This window comes from Falco punctatus, assembly GCF_963210335.1.
Source record: "Falco punctatus genome assembly, chromosome: 3".
NCBI lineage: Eukaryota > Metazoa > Chordata > Aves > Falconiformes > Falconidae > Falco > Falco punctatus.
Genome location: NC_137582.1, coordinates 41,714,033 through 41,736,803, shown reverse-complemented (window position 1 = coordinate 41,736,803; position 22,771 = coordinate 41,714,033). Strand labels below are relative to the sequence as shown.

Sequence of the window (22,771 nt, the reverse complement as noted above, 5' to 3'; positions counted from 1 at the left end):
TTCAGGAATTAGAAGTAACTTTATCAACTTTGCCTTCTTTTCAACTGCACCAAAACTGCTGACCCACAGCAGCATGGAAAGACAAAATACTAACACAAACTGAAAGTGGTAATTACCTTCACCGTCCTCCTTGAAGGAATTTGGTTGAGAAACAGCAAAGCACTGCATAGTTTCATATTTCTGATGTGCTTCCTGGTTATCATGGCCTTCTTCAGAATCAGCAAGAGGTTTTACCAGCATCCGACAATTAAAGGTATGGCTATTACGCCTAGGAGTATCACCAGACCAAGATCCCCCGTTCACTGAGCAAAGCAAAGATCGTATAGTGAGATAAATCTGGTAGCAGTCATTTCTGCTGCTTATCCACAGGAAATTAATCAAGGTGCTTTGCTTTGGTCGGGAAACCAGCTCATTGAACAACAACAATCTATTTTTAATATTAGAGCCCAAACCAGCACACAGCAAGGTAATTTATAAAATTCTCAGATTTTAAGAGGGCTGCTAATTTGTTCAGCTATCAGGGTTTTTTTGAAGTGACTTATAATGACATAGTAGAAAAGCAAGATAAGTGTCTAAATATTGGTGCATGTAAAAGTTACACAGTCCAGTGAAAAGCCTACTGGGTAGATCAAGTTATTTTATGTGCCCAGAAGAAATAAGGCAGTATGTAGGATCTGTTCAGTGAATTTAAAAGTGATTAATACAAAAGAGATGACAGCATTGTATAAAAATCCGTGTCCAGATTGGAAACAGAAAGAAAAGAAACCAATATGCATGTATAAAAACAGGAAGCAATACAGTCGGGAATATATTGAAACACATAGTCTCAGCTACAATGGGAAACGACTGAAGGCATGAGAATGACCTGGGTGCAGTGATGGATAAAACTAAAGCCTAACACAGTGCTTAAGACAAGTAAAAAAGGAAACAAAATCCTGAGATGCACAAATATAGGTACTGGGCACCCGTCAGAGCAAATTTATGTAACACCACATAAGGAAATAGCAGGGTTGTATTTCAAATACTCTTTACTTGCCCTCTTCAGTCATAAAATGCAATAAAGGCAGTAATTTGTGGGGTTTAGCCATTTACATATTTGATTCTTCAGGGTTTGTAAGTACAGTCATAACATGCTGAAGTGAATTGCATAATATATTTTAAACTGCTGTGAGTAAATGAGGCACCCAGTATTGACTTTCTCTTTCTGTTCACCTCCTTCAAAAACCAATGACATTAAACCCAACATTAATATGAATCTAGAAGTGGCTGCAACTCACAGGTTTTGAAAGATAAGGGTAAATACTGGTGAGACTAAAGACACTGACATAAAAATTCTAGCATAAGGAGTTTTCTGATTTTTCTTTTATATTCTCCCTCTTTTGGGCCATTCTTACAGTAACCAGCATAGGAGAATTAACAGAGAGTTCACATAGCTAATGCTGTCTTTTCAGTGATTCACTCTGGAGATCCATTAAAAATATCAGCTAACATGAGTTACTAAGAGTAATTTTAACAAAGGAGAATCTGAAAAGTGGAAGATGCTTTTGAGAATAATATTAATCATTCATACAGTCTATATATACATTAAAAATAAATAGTGTATATATGATGAAACTGTAAGTAGTGCAAGGACATTAACTGAAGTTATTGAAATGCTGATTTATGAAACCAAAGTTAAATGAGTAATGTATGATATGATGAAAAGATATATACCTAAAGATTTTGGCAGCAGGATTTTGACAAATTCATTGTGGTCCCCTACATGCAGGATGCTATATATGCTTGTGTTCATCAGCTCTTCTTGGTTGTACCTTAGGTACTGTGTCACATTCTCAGAAACAAACACAACATTACCTTCTGGGTTCACTACAAAGAAGAACCCATCTAGGGCCTAAAGGGGAAAAAAACAAAAAAAAGGCAGAGAGAGAGAAAGAGAAAAAGAGAGAGGAAGAGAGAGAAACACAATACCAAACAATCAGATTAATAAGATACCCAGAAAATAAATATTCACTTCAGAAGGCATAGCTGAATCTTTCTGCATCCATCCCACTTCTTATAATCTTGTCAAAGGACACATTTCAGATTGAGCACCTAATCTTACTTATATCAAACCTGTGTAAAAGCACAGAAAGGTGCACACCTTGCAAAATAATGAAACCCAGACATGAAAACAAATGAAAACCCCCATCCCAAACAAACAAATCATGGAAGAGGTTGCAACCTATCTGCCTACCTATGAAGTAAGAAACCTGAATCAGAAGCTGGTTCTGCTACACCTAGAGCCTGTTCAGTCCTCTATGCAGCACAGGGAGACTGATCCCAGGGAAACATCACAAGATGTGCTGGCACAAGGCAAGGAAAACACTCGCAGAAAGAAAGAGAAACGCTCCACCCCCACCCGCAGCAGTGCACCTGTGAATATATATTCACGTAGAAGTGAGGCTCCATGCAGCCAGGAACATGAGGCATTAAAAGCAGAGAAGGGCAAAGGGAGCTGAGGGCAGGCAGTGAGCAGCAAGACGGAGCAGCTTTAGTCCTTACTCCCAGGACTGATTTCATTTTCTTTATTTGACACCAGTTTAATCCAGTCCACACACGATCCAGGGAACAGGAACCAGACTTTCACCTCTTCAACTTAGCTCCATGGTATTCCAAAGGACTTAAAGTTTGTGTGAGGAAGTGTCTAAATTAGTAATTTCTGCTGATTAGTTTCCCCCTTATCTCTTGTGATAGTGACAACCTAGCTGCTGCATTCTTTCCAAGATATCTGCTGTATGTTATCTGAAGCCTAAGCCAAATACTACATCACTTTTACCTGATGAGGATAAAGTAAAAATCTGAGTATCAGTAAGAACTTCTCATCCAAACTTTCTTTTCCTTAAGATGCAAACATGGTTGTGAATGGTAAAAATATTTCAGAATACATCCCTCTAACTTTATGTCATGAGCAGATGAAGGGGGATACATTTAAACTTAAAGTACCAAAGCCTTTGGTCTAAACATTCATTATCAATTAACCCACACAGACTTCTGCAGCTTTGCCTGATTTATTCACCTCTCTGATGACTGGTGGGAAATCACTAGAACAGTTGTCAGTTACTGCTCCTCCAGGGACAGAAGCAAGTCAGAAAGACAGGCAACCCATGATTCATTCAGGGTTAATTAAACCCAAATGGATCCATACTAAACCTGAACTCAGCTCAGTCTAACAAGGAGGAGTTGCCATAGCAAGCATATACAGGCATGTGGCATTTTTGATACGACCAAACTTGTACACTTGTGCATTGGTCTTAGCTGGCAGTTCTCAAGCTCTCAGGCTACAGATATGTATTACAAATATTGTACACTACTGAGCATGTAGCAAATCCAGACAGTACAAAAAAGAAGGCTAAGGAGGGATCTTATGTCTGTCTTCAGACACCTAGCAGAAGGCTAAAGAGAAGACAGAGCCAGGCTCTATTCAGAAGTTCACAAGGGAAGGACGAGATGCAACAGACACAGTTTGCAAGACAGGAAGCTTCATGGAGATACAAAAATTAAAAAAAATCACCATGAGGGTTGGTCAGATATAGGAAAAGGCTGCTCAAAGAGGCTATGAAATCTCCTTCCCCAGAGATACGCAAACCTTGGCTGGACTAGGACCTGAGCCACCTGCTCTAGTCAGACCTGCTTACAGCGGGAAGTGGAACTAAACATGCTCCAGAGGTCCTTCCCAAAGTGCGTTAATGATTCTGCCAAAGCGGAGGGACAGTGAAAGCACAATGCATAAGCAGAGTGGCTGAGCCAATCACTGCCAAATGCTTTGTTTGTTCTATTTTTAAGTTACAAAATAATAAACCTCAAAAATAAACGTACAAGTATATACTCTTCCTGACTGCCTCTAAATTAGGATAAAATATGTCTTTTTTTTCTCCTGATAAATTCTAATCTCTGACTTAGTTTTTTATTATTGCCATCTTCTTGTTTCTGATCATTCTTGGTTCCTCCTGTCACTTCACTTTCTTTGCAGAGCTCCTTCCTTTCCATGTGCTTTCATAACATTCATGACATTTTTATGCTGACTAGTATTTAGTTTAACTAACAATGATTTAGAAGATTTAATTAATTGAGGCTCTAATACAATTTCCTATCAGCACCTCTGCAATGCATTAGTGCCTTAGACTGCATTTCACTACTGCTTGAAGCCAATGTAAACATGATGGCTTTGGTTTAGTCCTTTCTACATCATGACAGCTCCCTGTACTGAGGATATGAAAAGCTGGACCAGAGAACTGAATTGGCTGAAAAAGAATACAAAAAAAAAAAAAAAAAAAAAAGTCAGCCACATCAGTCCCTGAACTGGCCCATCATGAAACCACATGGCATTTAGAGCTGGCAGATGGGTGTGTGTTTGGCTAAACCATTCTGCTTGGCAGCAGTTACACAAACTCAAAGGGATTGCAAAACCAAAGCCATAGCAGATGTTTATCACAGTCCTAAGGAGAGATGGCAAGCAAAAGATTATAAGCATTACTGGCATCCCACAATAACCTCCAGTTTTCCCTACTATTTCCTACTCTGGCAACTTCTTTGGCAAGGAAGTGCTCTGTGCTGTTTCCTCACAGCTGCTTCTTGGGTTGACCACAGAAGTGGTCATCTGAGCCTAGAGGGCTTTATATGCCATTTCTTTCTATTCTAATAATAAAATAACGTTACGGGTAAGCAGCAACAGGCTTTTGAGCAAGTTAATGCACCAAGCCACTTAAATCTTTTAGAAGCTTCCACTTTTGCAATAATTTCTTAATTCCTTCCCCAGATACATGCCACCACAACAAAAAAATCTCTTTTCAGAGCTACTGGGACAATGGGGGAACAAATAATGGACAACATGCTGGAAGAGAAAACAAGAAAACAGGTATTATTTTAGATGATATACTAGAACAGAAAATACATTTGTGTTCTTTGCTACGTTGTCAGCTCTCTTTATTATTTTTCACCCTCTCTTCTTATCTACTTTATGCTTTAACCAAGAAGCATGTTCAAATATCCCTCAGAGGCAGCTGCATGATTAATTTTACTCACTTTCTTCAGCTGGAAACAGTCACTATTTTGAGGATCCTTCATTTTATTATTTAATAAAAACAGATAATCGTATTTCTAAACCAAATAAACTAATAAACTGTTCATCACCATTGCCATTTTTATTATTATTTGGCAATGGAAAAGGGTAGTTTTTTGAAGAGCTTATATAAAGGGGTTCTGTAAGATGAAATAACTTAATTTCATTTCCTGAAGGAGATAAAGACACAAAGAAAGTATCTGTAGTCTTTTCACAGCAAAAGTATAACAACTTTCAGTCCTTTTAAGTTTCTTGGTGCAAAAGGACCACAGTTTATTAATTTGGTTCCACAATCTTTCATTGTTAATATGCAATGGTTTTACTGCAAATGAAAACTAAATTAAATGGAATAACGGATCAGATGGGTGATTTTACATGTCAGGTTTGCTGCAATAGCCAATCATGCAAGATAAGCCAGGAAAAAAAGTCATCTTATCCTTATTTTTCCTGTAATTAGAACAGGTCCTTACAATTAAATTAATAGGAAATTGAAGACAAATTTTAACAGAGCAATTGCAAAAGATGAATGTTTAACCTTGTCTGACAGCAAAACCAACAACAATCAATTCAGTGAGCATGTACAATAAATATTAAATTAAATCAAACCAATTAATTTGTTACCTCCACTTTTGAAAGAAAAATGTTTTCACTCCAACCTGCCTGATCTTCCTTATGTTTAGTACTGTGACCTTGGAGCCTTTATTTCATACGTAGTACAGAAAACTGTGTTTTCATCTGACATATCATGAAAAATAATGCAAATACTTAAAGCTGTTATAACATGCATCTTGTTGCTGTAACATTCAGAAATCACAGAATAATTATGCTTCTGCCAAAGTTGGTTCCTTTAGCTTGACTCAGAGTTTGTGTTTTTGTTTTATCTAAAGTAACATTTATTCTTCCTTGCAGATAAAGTCCACAGTCAGAACAGGAATAAACAGTTTGCAAGTGAGCTTAAGCAGATAAAGCAGTAGTGCCAAAGGACAGTAGCACATGACATTAGGTTCCCAGATAACATACCTACCCAACATTACTATTAATACATTTTGAAGCTAGGTTTTAACCATGCAGCCTTCTGGGATATCAAATTAATAGCTAGAATCAGACAGAAATCTTAACTGAACAAACTGAAATACGTGTGTTGAAAAGCTCTCCTAGATTACTTTCATATTCTAGAGGGAAGGGTCATGCCGAAATGATAAAACATTAAAACAGTATAGTAATGACATGCAATTTTAGAGGAAATATTCACATGTATAATACTGTATATGTAAGTCAATGCTTAGGTACAACAGGTCTCCCAAATCTGTTGTGGTTTAGAACAAACAAAACATGCACACGCAGAAACCCAGGACTTGCTACCAACTGAAGCCCCTCAAGCTGTCTGCATCACAAAGCAGTAGAAGTATCTCTTTCTCTGCCTCTCCCCACCCCAAGTTAAAGAGAGTTTCATCACTGAATCCAATAGAAATATGCAGCCTGCTTTTAATGACATAACCCTAAGCAGCCAGGATGGCTTGTCTCTCTTGACAGCAACCTCTCCACTTTTTCATTTCATTACACTGCTCTTCATCCTAGGGGGAGCAGAGCTGGCTTAAATACAGAAATTTTTTGCTCTTCACCTCAAGCATCATTGGTCCAAGTGCATCCTTGTCGATGACACTCTGACCCGTAGATGAGACATCTGCTTTTTGCACTTCATCTTCATTAGCTGCTGCTGCTTTTTCTGCAAGAAAGAAAACTACGTGTTAAATGACAGTGCAGTGCTCTCTAAGTGATACAGTAAGAGTCCAGAGAGTATTGGGACTAGCTATGAAACAGTTACAGCGCAACAATTCTGAAAACGAGATTAAATAGTCTCCCATAATGATCAACAGAAGCATAACTAGCATATTTGCTTCTCAGTTTTGATGTTTTATGGCACAAATGAAATAATTTTTGCTATTTCTCTGCTAGACGTTTTACTGAACTACAAAACAACAATGGGCAAAGACAAAGTCTTCTTATGAAGGTGCAATGAGCAAAAGCTAGGATCAAGGTGTAGTAGAAGACTGATCTAAAAGAGCATGCAAAGCTTACAGCTGCACAACTTTTCCACTATCGCTATATTTAGAAGGAAAAACTTAAGTCCGCAATCTACTGTTTCAGTACTGAGAAACAGCAATCTCGTTTCTGTTCCCATGCCTCCACCCACATTTTTACGATCACATAATTTTCATACTGCCTTATTTACCAATCTATTATTGAAACTACATACAATTTCAAGTGCTGTATTTGAAAACTACAGGCAAGAAAATAACGATTTAAGGTTTATGGATCATAATGCCACATATTACAATGTTACATACAGTATCACAGATCACAGCCAACTCCAAATGTAAGGGATACTCATACATATTAGAACTTTCAAATCAACAGGGTTTGTAATTCCTATCAAGTAATGGACTGTATTAATTTTTCTATTCCAAGAATGATACTGGTGTTTAAGGAAGAAGTAATAAAAGTAATGAAAATACCATACGAATACATATTCTACATTGTAAGTTAATGAAACTAGGTTTTTTTGTTTCTAATTCTATACTCAAAACGTTCTTTTATTATTTTTCAAGCAACTGTGTAAAAGCTAGGGCTATGCTGCAACCTACAATATTAAAAATAATTAAAGATTTCTTATTTGTAATATTGTGCAAAAGATTATTTTAATAAACATGAAAGCACATGAAATTATGATAACAAGAATTTATGCCTTCTACAAAAATAAACCAGAAGATTCATTGTAGGAATTACTGAAAGTGCCATGTGCAGATGGAGCAAAGGGCCTTCAGAAAATCACCCTTAGTGAAAATTAAAACATCAGTCATACAGATTGAAATGTACCCAAATGTACAGTATTTTCCACAATCTGTAGGTCTGCAATACTGCAGCCAAAGTTCCTCTGAACTCTTTCCTTGGCAGAGGTTACAAGGTCAGTGTGAATATATGCTGCTCAGGCATACAGTAAAGGAACTGCTTCTGAGAACCCCTGGGTGTTCTCCTATCAGTGATCGCCCACTGGCAATAAGGCTTTGGTCACTTGGGCTGTCTCATCCTAGATTTGTACGTTTCTTGCTTTCATGAAAAAAGAACCAGAAAAATCTTAGCGGTCTTCTCAGGGTATGTTCATACACAATGTAACACCACTGTGAATAATGATGAAATAAAATTGTTCTGAAGAAGGACTGTTTCAACTAATGGAAGAATTTAAATCACTCTGATTAGCATAATCTCAGAGAAATAAATACACTAGAAGTAACTACTAACCCTTCCTCTTCCACTTAAGCTTACCAGGACACAAAATTAGTATTTCTGGTTTGGACTGAGGACTACAGTGAGATTTTCTTTTTTTTCTTTTCCTTTCTTCTTCTTTTGGCAAAAAGCAGAAATTAGATGTAACTGAAAAAAATAGAACAATCCTTCCCATACTACAATATAGCAGAGTTGGCACCATGATGACACAATACTGAAAACATGTTCTAAAAATTGTGAAAGAATTCTAGAAGATTCTAAAGATAGGGTTGATCTTTTAATAAAGTCAGCATTGATATTTGTTTAACATCTGTTCCTGGTAGCATAAAGTGATCCCTGGTTTCACACTGCAAAATATTATAATGGCTACAGATATCAGCATCCTGCTTTCATCCCCTCACTGCTTCAGCCACTGGTACCACCTTGAGTATCAGAGAACACGGGATTATTCTCCGTGTGCTAGAAATGGAGAGGGGGCTGCAGATGTGGTCCGGCAACGGTGTGCAAGCACATTCATTATATGGTCTTTCCTCATTTCACCAATTTACAAAGACTACTTTTACCGCCTATTTTTCACATAATACAAACTATTTGCTGAATTTTTTTTTTCACTCTTAAAACCATGGAGTTCATACAAACCACCAATAGCATATCCATAAAAGCAACTGTTCTCTTTTATGCCGATCGGTGAGGTTTTATACAAAGGAAAAGGAGAATGTATTCCATTACTAGAATGGTAATCGACACAGAAGCTGCAATACCAGGTCAGACCAAGGATCTCTCTAGCCTCACGACCCGTCACTGACAGGGGCTGCTTTCCCCTCTGGTTCCCCCTTTCTCTGTTTCAACCCTTTGATCCCTGACCATTTCTGTTCCACCATCAGCTGTCTCTCACAACCATTCAATCTCTCCATTTTCTTTTCCCTTAGACACCCTTTTCCACAGAGGGCCCAATACCTTTGCGAGATCAAGAAACACAGCGCTTCCTCAAGGAAAATGCAATGAACTCAGAAAATAGGAAAATACTATTTAGACACAAACACTGCCTACCTGCCTCTCCCAGCGAAGGTGACAACGTACACTACACTACTCATGATGGTTGGTTAGGTATTCTGAAAAGCTTTATAAATCACAAGTACTCCAAAATTATGGACTTCATAATTGGATCTGTAACTGAACTGTGTAAAGTTAAGTGGCCAGAGAGCTTAGAAGAGGCTATACCTTCAGGCCACAGGTCCCTACACATTTAAGTGGCATTGTATAGGAAACCATAGCCACAGACAGCCTCTGAGTAGGACCAGCAGTAACTTTTGCCAATGTTATAAACTGCAGCTACTGATCATGTTCAACTATGCAATAAATTATCTATTTCTGACTGAACTACAGAGCCTCTCATGAAGAATCTATCAGCACACAGAGGAAAAGTAAGTGCAAACCCTGTCAGCAGTGTCGTCCTGACAGCCAGACATGGGGAACGTCTTGAAATGAAAATATTTTCTTCAGTGACACAGCACGTGGGGCTAATTGAGAACAAAAATTTGTTGAAGAAGGTTGGAAAAAAACAACAACTGATACATGAATTTCTACTGCCGGCAACACTCATGCATTTATCACGAGTCAGTATTTTTTTGTTTTTCTTAACAGTTCCAGCTTCTGGCATTAAGCAGCAGCGCAAAAATGTAAAGTTTACCTTTCCTTTTTTCACTTCTATCTTTTTTAGGTTCACTGGGGGCCCTACAAACAAATCAGAAGCACAGAGAGTTTATTATTTCTACAGTAGATTAATGATTTTTGAATGTTAGGGGTTAGGAAAATAGCTGCAGAGGCCCAACCTTGCAAATCCTCTCGGAAGCCTTTTTTCCAGCCCCACGGGAGTTGCTGGTATTACCCTGTGACTAACCACAGACCCTAGGTTTTTCCACAGCAAACAGGAGCCAGTTCCCTGATCTCGCACCTTCCAGCAATGCCACCTCCTAGAACAGCAATGCCCCTGTTCAAATGGAAAACGCCAGGAAAGCTTACACAGCTAGCCGAGTGAGATTTAGTAAGGAATGAGAAACGCAGCCTTGTGCCCGCAGAGGAGGTAAGCGGCGTGGAAAGGGGCTTCCCACGGCCTCGCCTCCACACAGGGAAATCTCCACTGGAGAGGGACTATTAGATTAGAAACTGGTCCCATACTTACGAATATGGTTACCAGGGATCAAGCACATTTTAGCTAAATTATAGTGGAATAAACCTCACACACATGAAATAATTATTAGCTCTGCTCAATTAAGACTTTAGCCTAGAGAGAGAAAAAAATTTAAATAAAATACAAGTACTCCTGAGAGAGATACTACAAAGAATATATACATCCAATTATGTAGCGCTTTAGTGATGTGTGTAATTTAAACTTTAAACTGTGGGTATGTTTACAATTGTATAAGCAGTAATATACTAAAATACATATTAATATTTTCAATTGGGCATCTTCCTAGTGATCACAAACTGTATTTACTTTTCTACGTTAATATACAGAAGAGAGAAGGAAAAAAAAAACCCTTACAAATATTTTCTGACAAATTCACCAGTGGGAAAGCCTCAAGCTTTATTTGAAGCTCATTACAGATTCTGAAAGCAAACCTTTGTGAAATCACATTAGTTTAACAGAATTTCCTAAGTCAGAGAAAGAGAAGCCAAAAGCAATAGTTTGAAGTCTCCTGCTACATTTTAACTTCAGAAGCCTTCCTGGTTTTCCATCCTCTCAACTCAAGCTACGTTGGTTCTCTCTGGGTTTCTGACAGCAGACTCAGAAGTGCTACTGATGGGCATCACCTTCTCTTAGTTGTGTTTCAAACCCTCCCCTCCCTACAGGTGGGCAGACAGGACCAGCTGAACCACCCCAAAAGCTCTCTGTCTGTATTCAAGCTCTACTCCAAATTCCTTAATGAACCCAGCCACATAAGTATTTCCATCTTGATGCTCTCTACAAAACCAAAACGACTTTTTAAAGTAAAGAACAAAAACATAGCCTCTGTAGGGATTACAGAAAGACAAAGCATAATCTGAAAGACAAAATTTGCGTCAACACACATGTAGTTTATTTTGCATTGGCGAAATACTTCAGGTTATTCACAGAACAAGAGAAGCAAAAAAGAGATGCTGGTGAAACCCTGGACAGGGCAGCACCCGTGCTCTACAAACTGCTGAGAAAAGAGATTAAGAGAAAAAAACCTGTAACAGGCAGAATCAAATTTATTATCCAATATTGTTTAAAACAGGTTTTATCAGGTGTCCTGTATAATTGCTGTTCTCCATAATTTTCTATTGGATTGCTATTGAAATGCCACACCCATCTCAAATCATATACCCTCATTTACATAATAAGTAAAAATATAAACAAAGAGATTTATCATAAGGGATACTAGAAAGCTCAACTCTGCACATTAGGAGAATCACACTAATGAAGAAAGATCCCCATAACAGTGACAGCAACAGTATACTGTTACAATCATGGGAAAGCGACTGTAAATGCTATATAATGTTTAAAAATGCAATTAAATTTTACACTTCAACTGTCTTAAAAACAACTTAATCTTCTCAAATTTTTTGTATGCTTTAGCCAACTACTTTTGTCTTGCCTCATGCATATTTGTGAGTAAGTTTACCCTGTGTGGTTTCTGGTCTCTCCTGAATTGGTGTGCAAAAACAGAACCCAAACAATCAAGGAAACAGTATGTAATTGGCCCAAGATAAGGGTAGATACAGTATTAAAAAAATGTTAACACATAACAGAAAGTAAACTTAGCAAACTGCTAAACTGTAGTTGACATTACAGTTTTAAGTGTTAGATTTAATAACATTTAAAATAGTAGATGTAATTAAAAAATCTGAGTAGGACTATTGCTAAGTAATGATACTGGCTATGGTAACAGACAGGAGATTTTTAACATGAATAGGCCTATACAAAAAGTACCTTCAAAGGTACTGACTTGAATAAAAACCAGAAAAAAAAAACCAACAAAAAAAGAAAGCTTGTATTTGGTAACATGAGTTTTGGATCACTATACATGATGAAGCAAAGCAGTGAAGAATGTGTAAGTTATTCTGATGCTTGGTTAACCACAGGGAAAGCACCTCTGCCTTGTAACTGCTTAATTCAAAGCACTACAATCCATGGCTCACATGGAACTTGATATCGACATGCATGTTTCTTACCCAGTTTCCATTGCCTTGACACAAGTTGGTTTTTCTCCCTGAAAGCAAGCAATTTTTCAAAAGACCGGTGCCTAAGAAACAGCAACTATTTCAGCAATCAATTTTTAGACCAGCTTATCCCATCCCTGTGAATAAAGTTAGCTACTATTTTAGGGAAGTGATTATGTAGTGAGGTTGCTCTTTCATCATACAGCATACATCTGTCCAGAAGCTATTAGACTCTTGAATACATTCCCACCCCCCCAAAACTATAGATCAAGTCTTACAAGAAAAACTATGCAACATCTCAGGAAGGTTTTAGGAGGTAAAACAAGGGAGAATTATGCATCTGCACTGAACTAAAATTAGAAAAGCTGCCATATGGCTCTGTGAAGCCAGCAGCACGTTCTTATTCATTAGGAAGCATTCTGCTAACATAAAAACACAAGGCCTTCCTGTGCTCTCCAAATGTGTTTATCTTTTCAACATTAATGCACGATATATCATCAGGCTGCTGAAATCTCCTGCAGTGCATATTAAAAAAGCACAGCTGCACTTTTTCTCAGCACATTTATTCACTGTGAGCAATCTAAGAGCACAGCTTTGCCCACCTCCCCAACACACAGCTCCCTTGTTAGCATGGCTCGGCTCCCCTTCGGTTGGGAAGGGCTGCGGGCCCACCCACCTGCTTGCCTGCCCAGGGCTGCCCAGCAGTGCCCTGTGCCTCCCCATGCCTGCTCCACTCATCACACACACACGGTTTAGCTTTGTATTTACTACTGCTGGTGGAAACACACTTAAATGGTAAATGACCCCAGGGCTTAAGCTAAAAGCCCTAGGAAAGCTGTAAGCTCAATTACTTGCTCAGGAGTAACAGCACTTGCAACGCTGTAACTTCTTCTCTGCCATGTTTTCAACTTCTAATTGGCACAGGTGATCTCCCAGCCCACACATACCTGCCCCACTGTAAAGACGCATCAGTAAGACACTGGCTCTATGAAAAGCTTTGCATTCTCACAAAAACACCAAATACAGCTAAACTTTCATGGAGCTTTTCAAGCTTTTATTGATGTCTGGTCTTAGAAAATTCAGTAACAATAGCCAGTGTATAAAATTTTCATGGACGCTGAAAGTAAAAAAAGAATTGAAAACCCACAAAGGATTTAGGAATAGCAACAAACAGAAGTAATAACACATAAAATTAATACCAGTTTCATTTCTCTTAATAATATTGACATTTCTCCATCACTCCTCTTTTGTACAAGTCAGCATTTTTGTCACCCAATACAACTTCTATAAGAAGTACTACCTGAGAAATAATTGCACCCATTCAGTTAAACTGGAACAAGGACAAAAATAATGAAATTCAACTCACCAAGAATAATATTTAACTGCTGGACAGAAAGGAGCCTAGTATCTCTGTATGTATTTTTTGCTAAATAATTTAATAGGCATTTTATTACCTTTTCCTTGGTCTCTTCTCCATTCTCATTTTGCTTGTCTTTTCTGTCATCACAAGCATGATCCTTATTTTTCTCTCATTATTACAAAACTCAACGGTCTACTTCTGGGAAGTGAGGAAGAGGACAGGCAGCAGCAGTGGAAGTGCTCCCTCCTTCCTCCCCTCGCCCCAGGGGCCAGCTGGCTCCAAGCCCTGTGAGCTGGGGTATTGCAGTGTCAGTGCTCCCGGCACACGGCTCCATTCGGAGCACTGCGGCTGAGTCTCACCCTCTAAATACACTTAAATAGCTTCTCTGAAGATTGCTAACTCTTGGATTTAACAGCGGCAACTAAAAGTGACAACATTATTTACAGATATAGCATTATTTGCAGAAACATGTACCTACTATTCTCAGATTTATCTGCTTAATGCAGTGGCCGAGATTATTCACACCTGCGATTACCTCAGAAGGTCACTAGTTCCTGGTAAATTAAGGACTGGGGACTGAAGTAAACCCCAGAGTTACAACCCACTTGTTGCTGCTCAACGGAAGAATGAAATGTCCTATCTGGGACCCCAAATCTTCAACGGCTCAATCTGTCCGCAGCATGCAATAAAAATACAAAACAACACAGCAAGTGAAATAATTCCCCCAACAAGATTATTTCTAGTATTTTTATTTATCAGTAAAGACACAGAAGGACAGCTGCCATCCTACAATTTAAGTGAAATATAAACCAAGACTAAAAGCAACCCTGGATCCAGAAACTACTTCTAACCCCATGATTCATTTTAAACTGTGAGGCTACATCAAACTACCACATTGTGAATGGAAAGCTGGTTTTAATCTCTTGAACATGGAATTAAGCTTCCATCACGCCCATCAGCTGTTGAACCCATGGAGATGCTGCCACACGGACCTTTTCCACTAAGTTTAAAAAAAAAAAAAGGAAAGTAATAAACTGGATGTAGTTTTACTCCTGCAGAATTTTTAGAGAGCTCTTAGCTTATTAAAATATTTGAGTACATTCAACATACGCTTTTATATGAAACGAAAGGGTGTGCTTAGCTTGCAAACTGACAAATCCAATGTGTGTATGAATATTCCTATGTTTTTAAGCGATATTCTCTTTTCTCCAAAATGACCGCTAACACTATCCTTCCAGTGTACACTGACTGACTAGAGAAAAAGCATTAATAAATTAATCAAAGGTGTTGTCTGCCCAGGAGACTTCCTTATCGAAAGGCTAAAATACAGGATGGTGCTGAGAATTTATAATTTTCACTGTTTTAATTTTTTTTTTAAATGCTGGGGTTTTCGGGCCTTTTTTTGCATATGCACTTCCTAGGACTGTGTAGTAACTAGTACAATCTCCAATCTCTGATGGGTTGTGGTGTACTTCAGAATATTTTGCAAGTGCCTAAAATGCAGTACTTAGACAACAAAGGAGTACACATCGTAGATTAAGTACACTGGCTATCGATGCTTTACTCAAAAATACCCTCAGTTTAATCAGTCACTTATTCTATTCTGGAATCAGATAAGCAGATTCAAAATACATGTGTCTGTAGCTGTATACACAAACACATACTCAGGAAACAGTTCTGCCTCTGTTGGTACTTAGATGACTTCAAAACACTCACATAAACTACTCAAGTGTACATGATAACAAATGCCATGCATCTATCTGCACTGAGTTAGAATCTATTACATTAATATGGCTACACTTCAAAAAGAAGAGCCAAGCTAACTGACCTCTGCACTGAAATAGTAGATAGAAATATTTGGCATCACTCAGTTTAACTGAGTAATTATTTTCTTTGGTATGTACTGAATTAGGACAGAAATTTTTACGGTATGTTTTGGCATTTACAGTTTTGTAAGTGTTAGATATTTACTTAATGAGTAACCTCATCTTGTTTTGATAATTCATCTCTAAAAACAGTATTAATATGAATGTCTAAATGGTGGGAGCCTGATGTTCTTTAACATTTTGGCTGAGCTGATGTTTTCCAAGACAAGAAATAGGGCAGAATCTGATAATTTAGTCCAAAACAGGGCTCCATCACTGTCTCAGAAATAATATAATGCTTTCACAAAAGTTAACAGCTCTCCAGTTGGTTCTCTGACATGTAAAAACACAGGGAAAATTTTGAAAATAAAGATACAAGAGTTAACACTCTTTAGAGTAGAATCTGCAGATGCAGTTGCCAAGCTAATTAAACCTACAGGTTTCAAAACTTAGGGCAAAATAACATACTGGAAAGCAATATTAATCTAGCCAGACTCTGTTTCTTCAAGCCTTACTCCTATATACTCAACCAACTGTTAAAAGGAAACAGATGACTCCCTTTCTTCGAATGCCACATTGCCATGATTACAAAATATCATCTTTATTTTAGGATGCTGATGATAAATCTTTGTGACACACCAGATCATTCGCAACAGGCAAAGATCTTTTTGCTTTTAGAAATTGCCATTGACGACTGCAAAAAGTTTTCAAGAGACCTAATATGGCACACCAGAAAGAAATATGATGGATCATTGGCTCCCTGTGAGCCCACGAAAGAAAAAAAAGTTTCCATAATAAAGCATAGACCAAAATGGAGCACAGATAATTGAAGACAGCTAAGGAAGAACTGAAACAAGTTTAATTTAATGTGTCCATGCTAACATGGATAACAGGGCTCCTACTGCTTCTAATAGTCCAGATTACAGTAGATAAATCTTGTACAAAAAAGCCCTAAATCATTAAGGACAAGTAAAGTTTTCTCCCTGTAATAGCCCAGTGCTCAGAAATAGAAGCTGGGGCCCCTCTTCCTGCCAGCCTAACCCAACACCACAGGCCTCGGCCAAACATTTAAATCAATTTAGAAACAGAAATGTTCTTATTACTGCAAGGAAAGCATAAGGAAAAACAAAAGCTTCCTAAAAGAACCTGTTTATTTCTGCATGTTAGTTACTTGAAGGATTTTTTAAATCCAAACCTTGCGTTTAAGATTAATTTCATATATTTCAATAGTGGCTACATTACTTCAGGTACATTATGAATACAGCATGGCTGCTGGAAGGATGGCAATGACTATTAACACGTATCATTTAGGATATTCTCTAAAATTAAAAGTTCTTTTTTCATTACCTTAGAAAAGCTTGGCTTATCTTGTTGCTAAGATTTACATCCAAAGTCACTTTTAACCTCAATTACATTAATTTGTTCTGTCACATTTTAAAATGCCTGCTAATAGAACTGATAGGTACAAATGGGCTCCTTTCAATAGACTGAACCATACTTACAACTTAATTAATTAGGGGGTATCATTTCTTGTTCTCTATTTCAAAGTCACGAAGTAGGGATCAGCACCTGGTCTCATGTAAGTCAGTATAATCCATAACCAGGAAAATAATTCAACACAAACAGTATTGCTTTCTGTATTTTCTCAATGAGCTTCATCAGTTCTCCTCTGAGAAGAAACTTTGACCTGCCTTAAAAGCAGCTCCCTTAACGGTGTACAACTAGCAGCTCACTGGAAAGGATGCTCCACCTGTGGTGGTGGGTGCTGCCGCAGCCGGCTCCACAACCTCGCTGCTCTTCCCCAGTCCCAGGCTCCTGACGCCGCACAGGCTGGGAGTGAGGTGGCCCTGTTTGACAGGTGCCACGTTGGGTATGCTGGACAAATGTGGCTTTAACCAGGAAATGCTGAAGAATAAGGTCTGTCTCCAGTCATGTCCCTCCTTGACACAAAGGCTGGTAACGCAGCTCAGCTGCCCTGCCTGTGCATCAGGTCAGCAGTGACAATCCAGAACCTTTGCCTCCAGTCTGCAATTTACTTACTTGCTTGCAAAAAGGAACGTGGGTGTCTGCTCCTCGCTTCACCCATTAAAGCACCAACAGGTGAAACCTTTTAAATAATAGTTGTCATTTCCACAGGATTATGGGTCCACCTCAGCCTAAACATTTAAGGATACTGAGGTTTGAGGTAAGTATCTAAATTCTAAGCCATTTAGACCTGGACTGAAGTCTTCATTAAGAAAAAAAAAAAAACAACCAACCAAACAAACCACCAGCGCGCCCCACCCCCCAAAAAAAAAACAAACCACAAACAACAAAAGAAACCAAACCCCCACCTTTGGAAAGGGTTTGCGCTGTCAAGATAAAGGATATACCCCTTGCCTGAGCTTCAAAGAAAGAATTAATGACAATGGCCACTACCATCACAGAGCTCAGGGAAAGGAAGAGTATTCTTGCACCATAACTCACAACGGACCCTGAGAAAGCCAGTATCCTCCCACAGTTGTATTTAACAAAAGTTTTATGGACTGGCTTCTCTGCCTGTATCACTGAGAAAAAAAAAAATGGGGAAAAAAAAAAGCTTACTGGGCATCTTTACATTTTAGATTGCCAACTGAAAACACATAATTATATTTTGAACATTAAGTACAATGGCCTGACAAGCTATATTATAATGTTCAGTTAAAATCAGCATCTCTAGCAGCTAGACAGATGGTGACTCAAGTTTCAAGCTTAATAGTAATCACAATAATCCTTGATATCGATCAGTGTAACACTCAACGATTCATTAGTAAGTTTTGTCACATTCCCTAAGACTATTCCATGATTCCCTACCATAGCTCTAGGAGAAACAACAATATCAGAGAGACAACACTGAATGAAATAAAACTGCCACAAGTATGGTGATGCTGGTCCTAAAATTATGGCTAAAGCCACACTAGAAGGCAAGAGAGAGCATAACTGGGGAAGAAGTGAAAAACAAAATGCAGGACAATCATTAAAAAGGAGAGGAAAGAAAACAGCAAAGGTTGAAACAAAAATAAAGCCTTTCAAGGGAAAAGGGAGAAAGGAATAGGGAAATACAAAGAAAATCCATTCTACATAAAATGTTACTTTTGACAGCTAGTGACAGGGAGCACTGTGTTCAGAAAAGTCGAGAGGGATACTAAGAAATAACTAAAGATAGAAAAATAAACTCAAACATTCAAATATTTCCTCCAAGCTAAGGAGGTGAAAGGTTTTATACAAAAGAAGGAAGACAGGAGCAATTTAATGTTATTAGCACAAAATATTTCAATATTTTTCCAGCAAACACCAAAACAAACAAACCAAGAAAAGCCTAAATGAGGGACCCCTGAGTCTTCCGATCTATATTTAGAATTTACAACCTTGATACGTCTTCCTCTCCTTTTTTTTACATTTCCAAGTGAAGCAATTGTTATATTTAAACACACTTCCTCTTCGATGTTGAACATAGGCCCAGACCTAATCTGACATAGAATAACCCGTCTCTGGAAGACATCTTCCTCAGAAGGATCATGGGAACTGCAGGTTGTTCCAAGTCTTTCTAGGAAATTGTGCCTCAGAAGAAAAAGTGCCAGTAACAGGCTAGTGCTCTTCATGCTCACACGTCTTAAGACAACAAGGGACCACTCTAACTGTCTAGCTGGATCTCTGTAATGCATGCCAAGACGTTTCACCAAGCCCCGCATCACGCCAAGAACCTCCACTGAACTACAATATAAATTTTGAAGGACATTCAAATCTGTTCGGGAAGACTGATGGAACCTACTGATTTCTTTACTAAGTTGCTTCAAATTTCAGTTAACTTTCCACTAAGAATCTGCACCTTACGCATGAGCTGGCTTTGGGCACAGATTCCAGCTGTTAGGCTGTATCCCACCTCTGTGTGTTAGAAGCCCTCTGTGGCAGGCATGCTGCATAGCTTCATTTCAAGCTGCATCAGTAAGCAAAGCAAGGTTTGCAGGGACACGCCTTTCCACTTCAAGATGCACAGAGCCTCTGTGAATAGAGGTATCACGCTGCTGCTTCTTCCAAAGGGGCACACGGATACTATTTCAGATAAGATAGCAATATCTGGAGCATCTCCAGTTATGGAGTATCTACTTTGAAAGTTTTCTACTTAATGTTACATACTTTTCTGTCTCCATCTTCTGACATTTGCTCTGATCTTTTGCAAGCTAAAGAAGAGTGGTTTGCTTTCAGAGGGAAGAGGGAGAGCCTGTGCAGACAGCAGAATACCCATTGGCTTGTAAAATACATGTAGATGAGATGATAAAATACATGTATATGAGACTAATGAAAGGAAAGAGAAGGTATATTTGTCTTGGCTCTCCAACCATCTGTCTGAGGACACTCACTAGGAGCTCAACAGTGTACATGACAGAGCAAGTACATATCATCTGCCACATCATTCTTCAAACTCCAGTCTATGTTTTTTTCCCCAGCTGCACACCGTGGGTTTTCATAAGAAAAACCTGAAAGCTTAAGTAATAATTGTTTTCATATCCTCAGTCATTTCACGTTCAAGGACTCCTATTTCTAACTAACTGTCCACAAGCAGAATCTTTTACAGAAGTAACAAAATGCATGACTTGGAACAGATGCAGTTATCTTGGTTCTAGTCTGAATACAGAGGAGCCTTTGATCAATACCCCTTTAATGTGCTGTGAATCCACAGGTTATCAGGATTCAAACATGGTATGAAAGGCATTGCGCTCTATAGTGACTCAACATCATACTATCACTTTTCAGGATGCAGTCTTTAAACAGAAAAGATAAAAGCTGTGTGAAAAAAGCTAGGTTCCTTATAATAGATGATCTTATTTTGACTGAAGTATCATCACCACTTTCAGTAAATTTATTTGCTATTCCATAAACTAGGCTGCACAGAGACAGTCAAGGTAATATGAAGTCTCCTTCATTTACTTGCTTTACATGCTGCTGAGATTAGTACATTTCATTCACTAATCTAAAGCACACAGCAAGCTCTGATGTTCTACATTAAGTACCTTTTACATTGCACATCTTCCAGCAGTAAGAGACTACAAACACAAACATTAAGACCTGGGTGAGCAGCCCCCAATTTTTCTTTTGCACCTCAACTCAGTATTTGCTATTGACCAGACACCTCTGAAGAACAGAGCAGCTGCTAAGAAACACCAGACTCAAGAGCTTAGTTCATATTGTGGAGGGCTGGATGACAGCCTGTACGTCTGTATTTCCAACCTCCCCCCAGATTTAAAATGCCAAATGCATTCATGATGATTACAGTTCATAAGAGATTACATGATAAAATACGAAAGAAACTCTGTAAAGCTTTGAAGTTTAAAGTGCTCAGTGACAGTTTAAACACAGCCTGAGAACAATACACTGTCTGCAAGGAGGTAGCCTCCAAAATCCTAAATTTCAGGAAGAGATGTCTCTATCTTTCTTATACAAGACATTTCTACTACAATCCCAGAAGTACACAGACCATTCTATGGTCATTAAATATTGAAGTAACAAACCCAAAACTTCAATGAAAATATTCTTGCAAAGAATGAAGAGGGAACACTTGAGACACCCCCTAAAACATGGTAAATACAGGAGAAGCATCTCAATCCTTTACAGCATCCCCCAACGCTAGTATTATAGACCTCTTAGATCTCAACCATCTGTGCAGCTACAGAACATATAATAAACAACCACGCTCCACTAGTTTGAATTATTTTCTCTCTTGGTCATTTAGAATTTATGAAAGAAAACAAAATAAAGATCAAAGAAAAGCAAAATACAAGTAGGATGCAAAACAAGCAAGCAAGTTTTCCCATAACACCTGCCAAAAATAACTATTTCTACCTGAAAAAGACCACAGTCTTAACAGGAGTGAACACTTAGTTTCACTTCAACTTTGATCCACAACTTGGAGTCAAAGCTTTGATTTCTGGTCTAAAACTTTAAGCAAATTATCCCTAGAACTGAAGTAATCAAAGACTTCAAGCAAATTATCTCAACTGAAGTCACCCATAATTGACAGAGTTGAAGGCCACGGACAAGAGACATGTCTTCTTATGTGACAGTCATCATTCGACACCCTGCAATGGCCAACAGTGCCAAGACAGCTGTGGGTGTTAGCCCACGGCTCAGTCATTGCTGGCACACTTGGACCTGTGTTGGAGGGAGCCCCACCAAGGATCTGTGGGGAGACAGATTCTCCCCTCCCAGTCAAATAAAAAATACTGCTCAGGCTCACCACACAACTGTACACTGTCAGGGTAAGGGAGGGCATGGAAACTCATGCCCAAGAGGAGGGAAGCAATGGTGGAACCGAGGCTTTTCAGCATCTGCCTCATTTCCCACAGGTTAGTCTGCAGCCTGCACATCCTCAGGACAGCTCTACTATTGCTGTTCTTCAAAATAAATAATAAAAAAATCTCCTAATCAGATGATGAGTAAACAGTCTCATTAACTTTGGGGAACAACGTTATATTTATTCTAAAACAGCAGACAGGACTTTAACCATGATTAGGAAGCAAGAAGTGACACCAATCCACTAAATCCTATTAAGTGCATAGATTTTCCACCAGTTTCACAATTTTGATTACCAGTTTGATGATTATTTTTGTCTGTTTTCTTGAAGCAAGAGAATCACAGAATCACAGACAGTTTGAGTTGGAAAGGAGCTTTAAAGATCATCTAGTTCCAACCGCCCTGCCATGGGCAGGGACACCTTCCACTAGACCAGGTTGCTCAAAGCCCCATCCAGCCTGGCCTTGAACACCTCCAGGGATGGGGCATCCACAGCTTCTCTGGGCAACCTGTTCCAGTGTCTCACCACCATCACCATAAAAACATTCTTCCTTATGTCCAATCTAAATCTGCCTTCTTTCAGCTTAAAACCACTGCCTCTTGTCCTGTCACTGTAGGCCTCAGTAAAGTCTCCTCTGTTTTTCTTATAAGCCCCCTTTACATACTGAA

The 22,771-nt window shown here is 38.6% G+C and overlaps 1 protein-coding gene across 9 annotated transcripts in view; it reads right to left on the bottom strand.

The window, feature by feature from the left end:
- NCOA2 (nuclear receptor coactivator 2) overlaps nt 1-22,771 on the bottom strand; it is a 198,352-nt gene that overhangs the window by 46,711 nt on the left and 128,870 nt on the right. For all 9 annotated transcript variants that reach the window (XM_080378652.1, XM_080378653.1, XM_080378651.1 and 6 more), the window contains 3 exons: nt 6,721-6,824; nt 1,714-1,891; nt 117-302 (listed from right to left, as the gene is read on the bottom strand). In XM_080378652.1, coding sequence (XP_080234778.1) covers nt 117-302; nt 1,714-1,891; nt 6,721-6,824 — 468 coding nt within the window. The remainder of the gene's footprint in view (nt 1-116; nt 303-1,713; nt 1,892-6,720; nt 6,825-22,771) is intronic.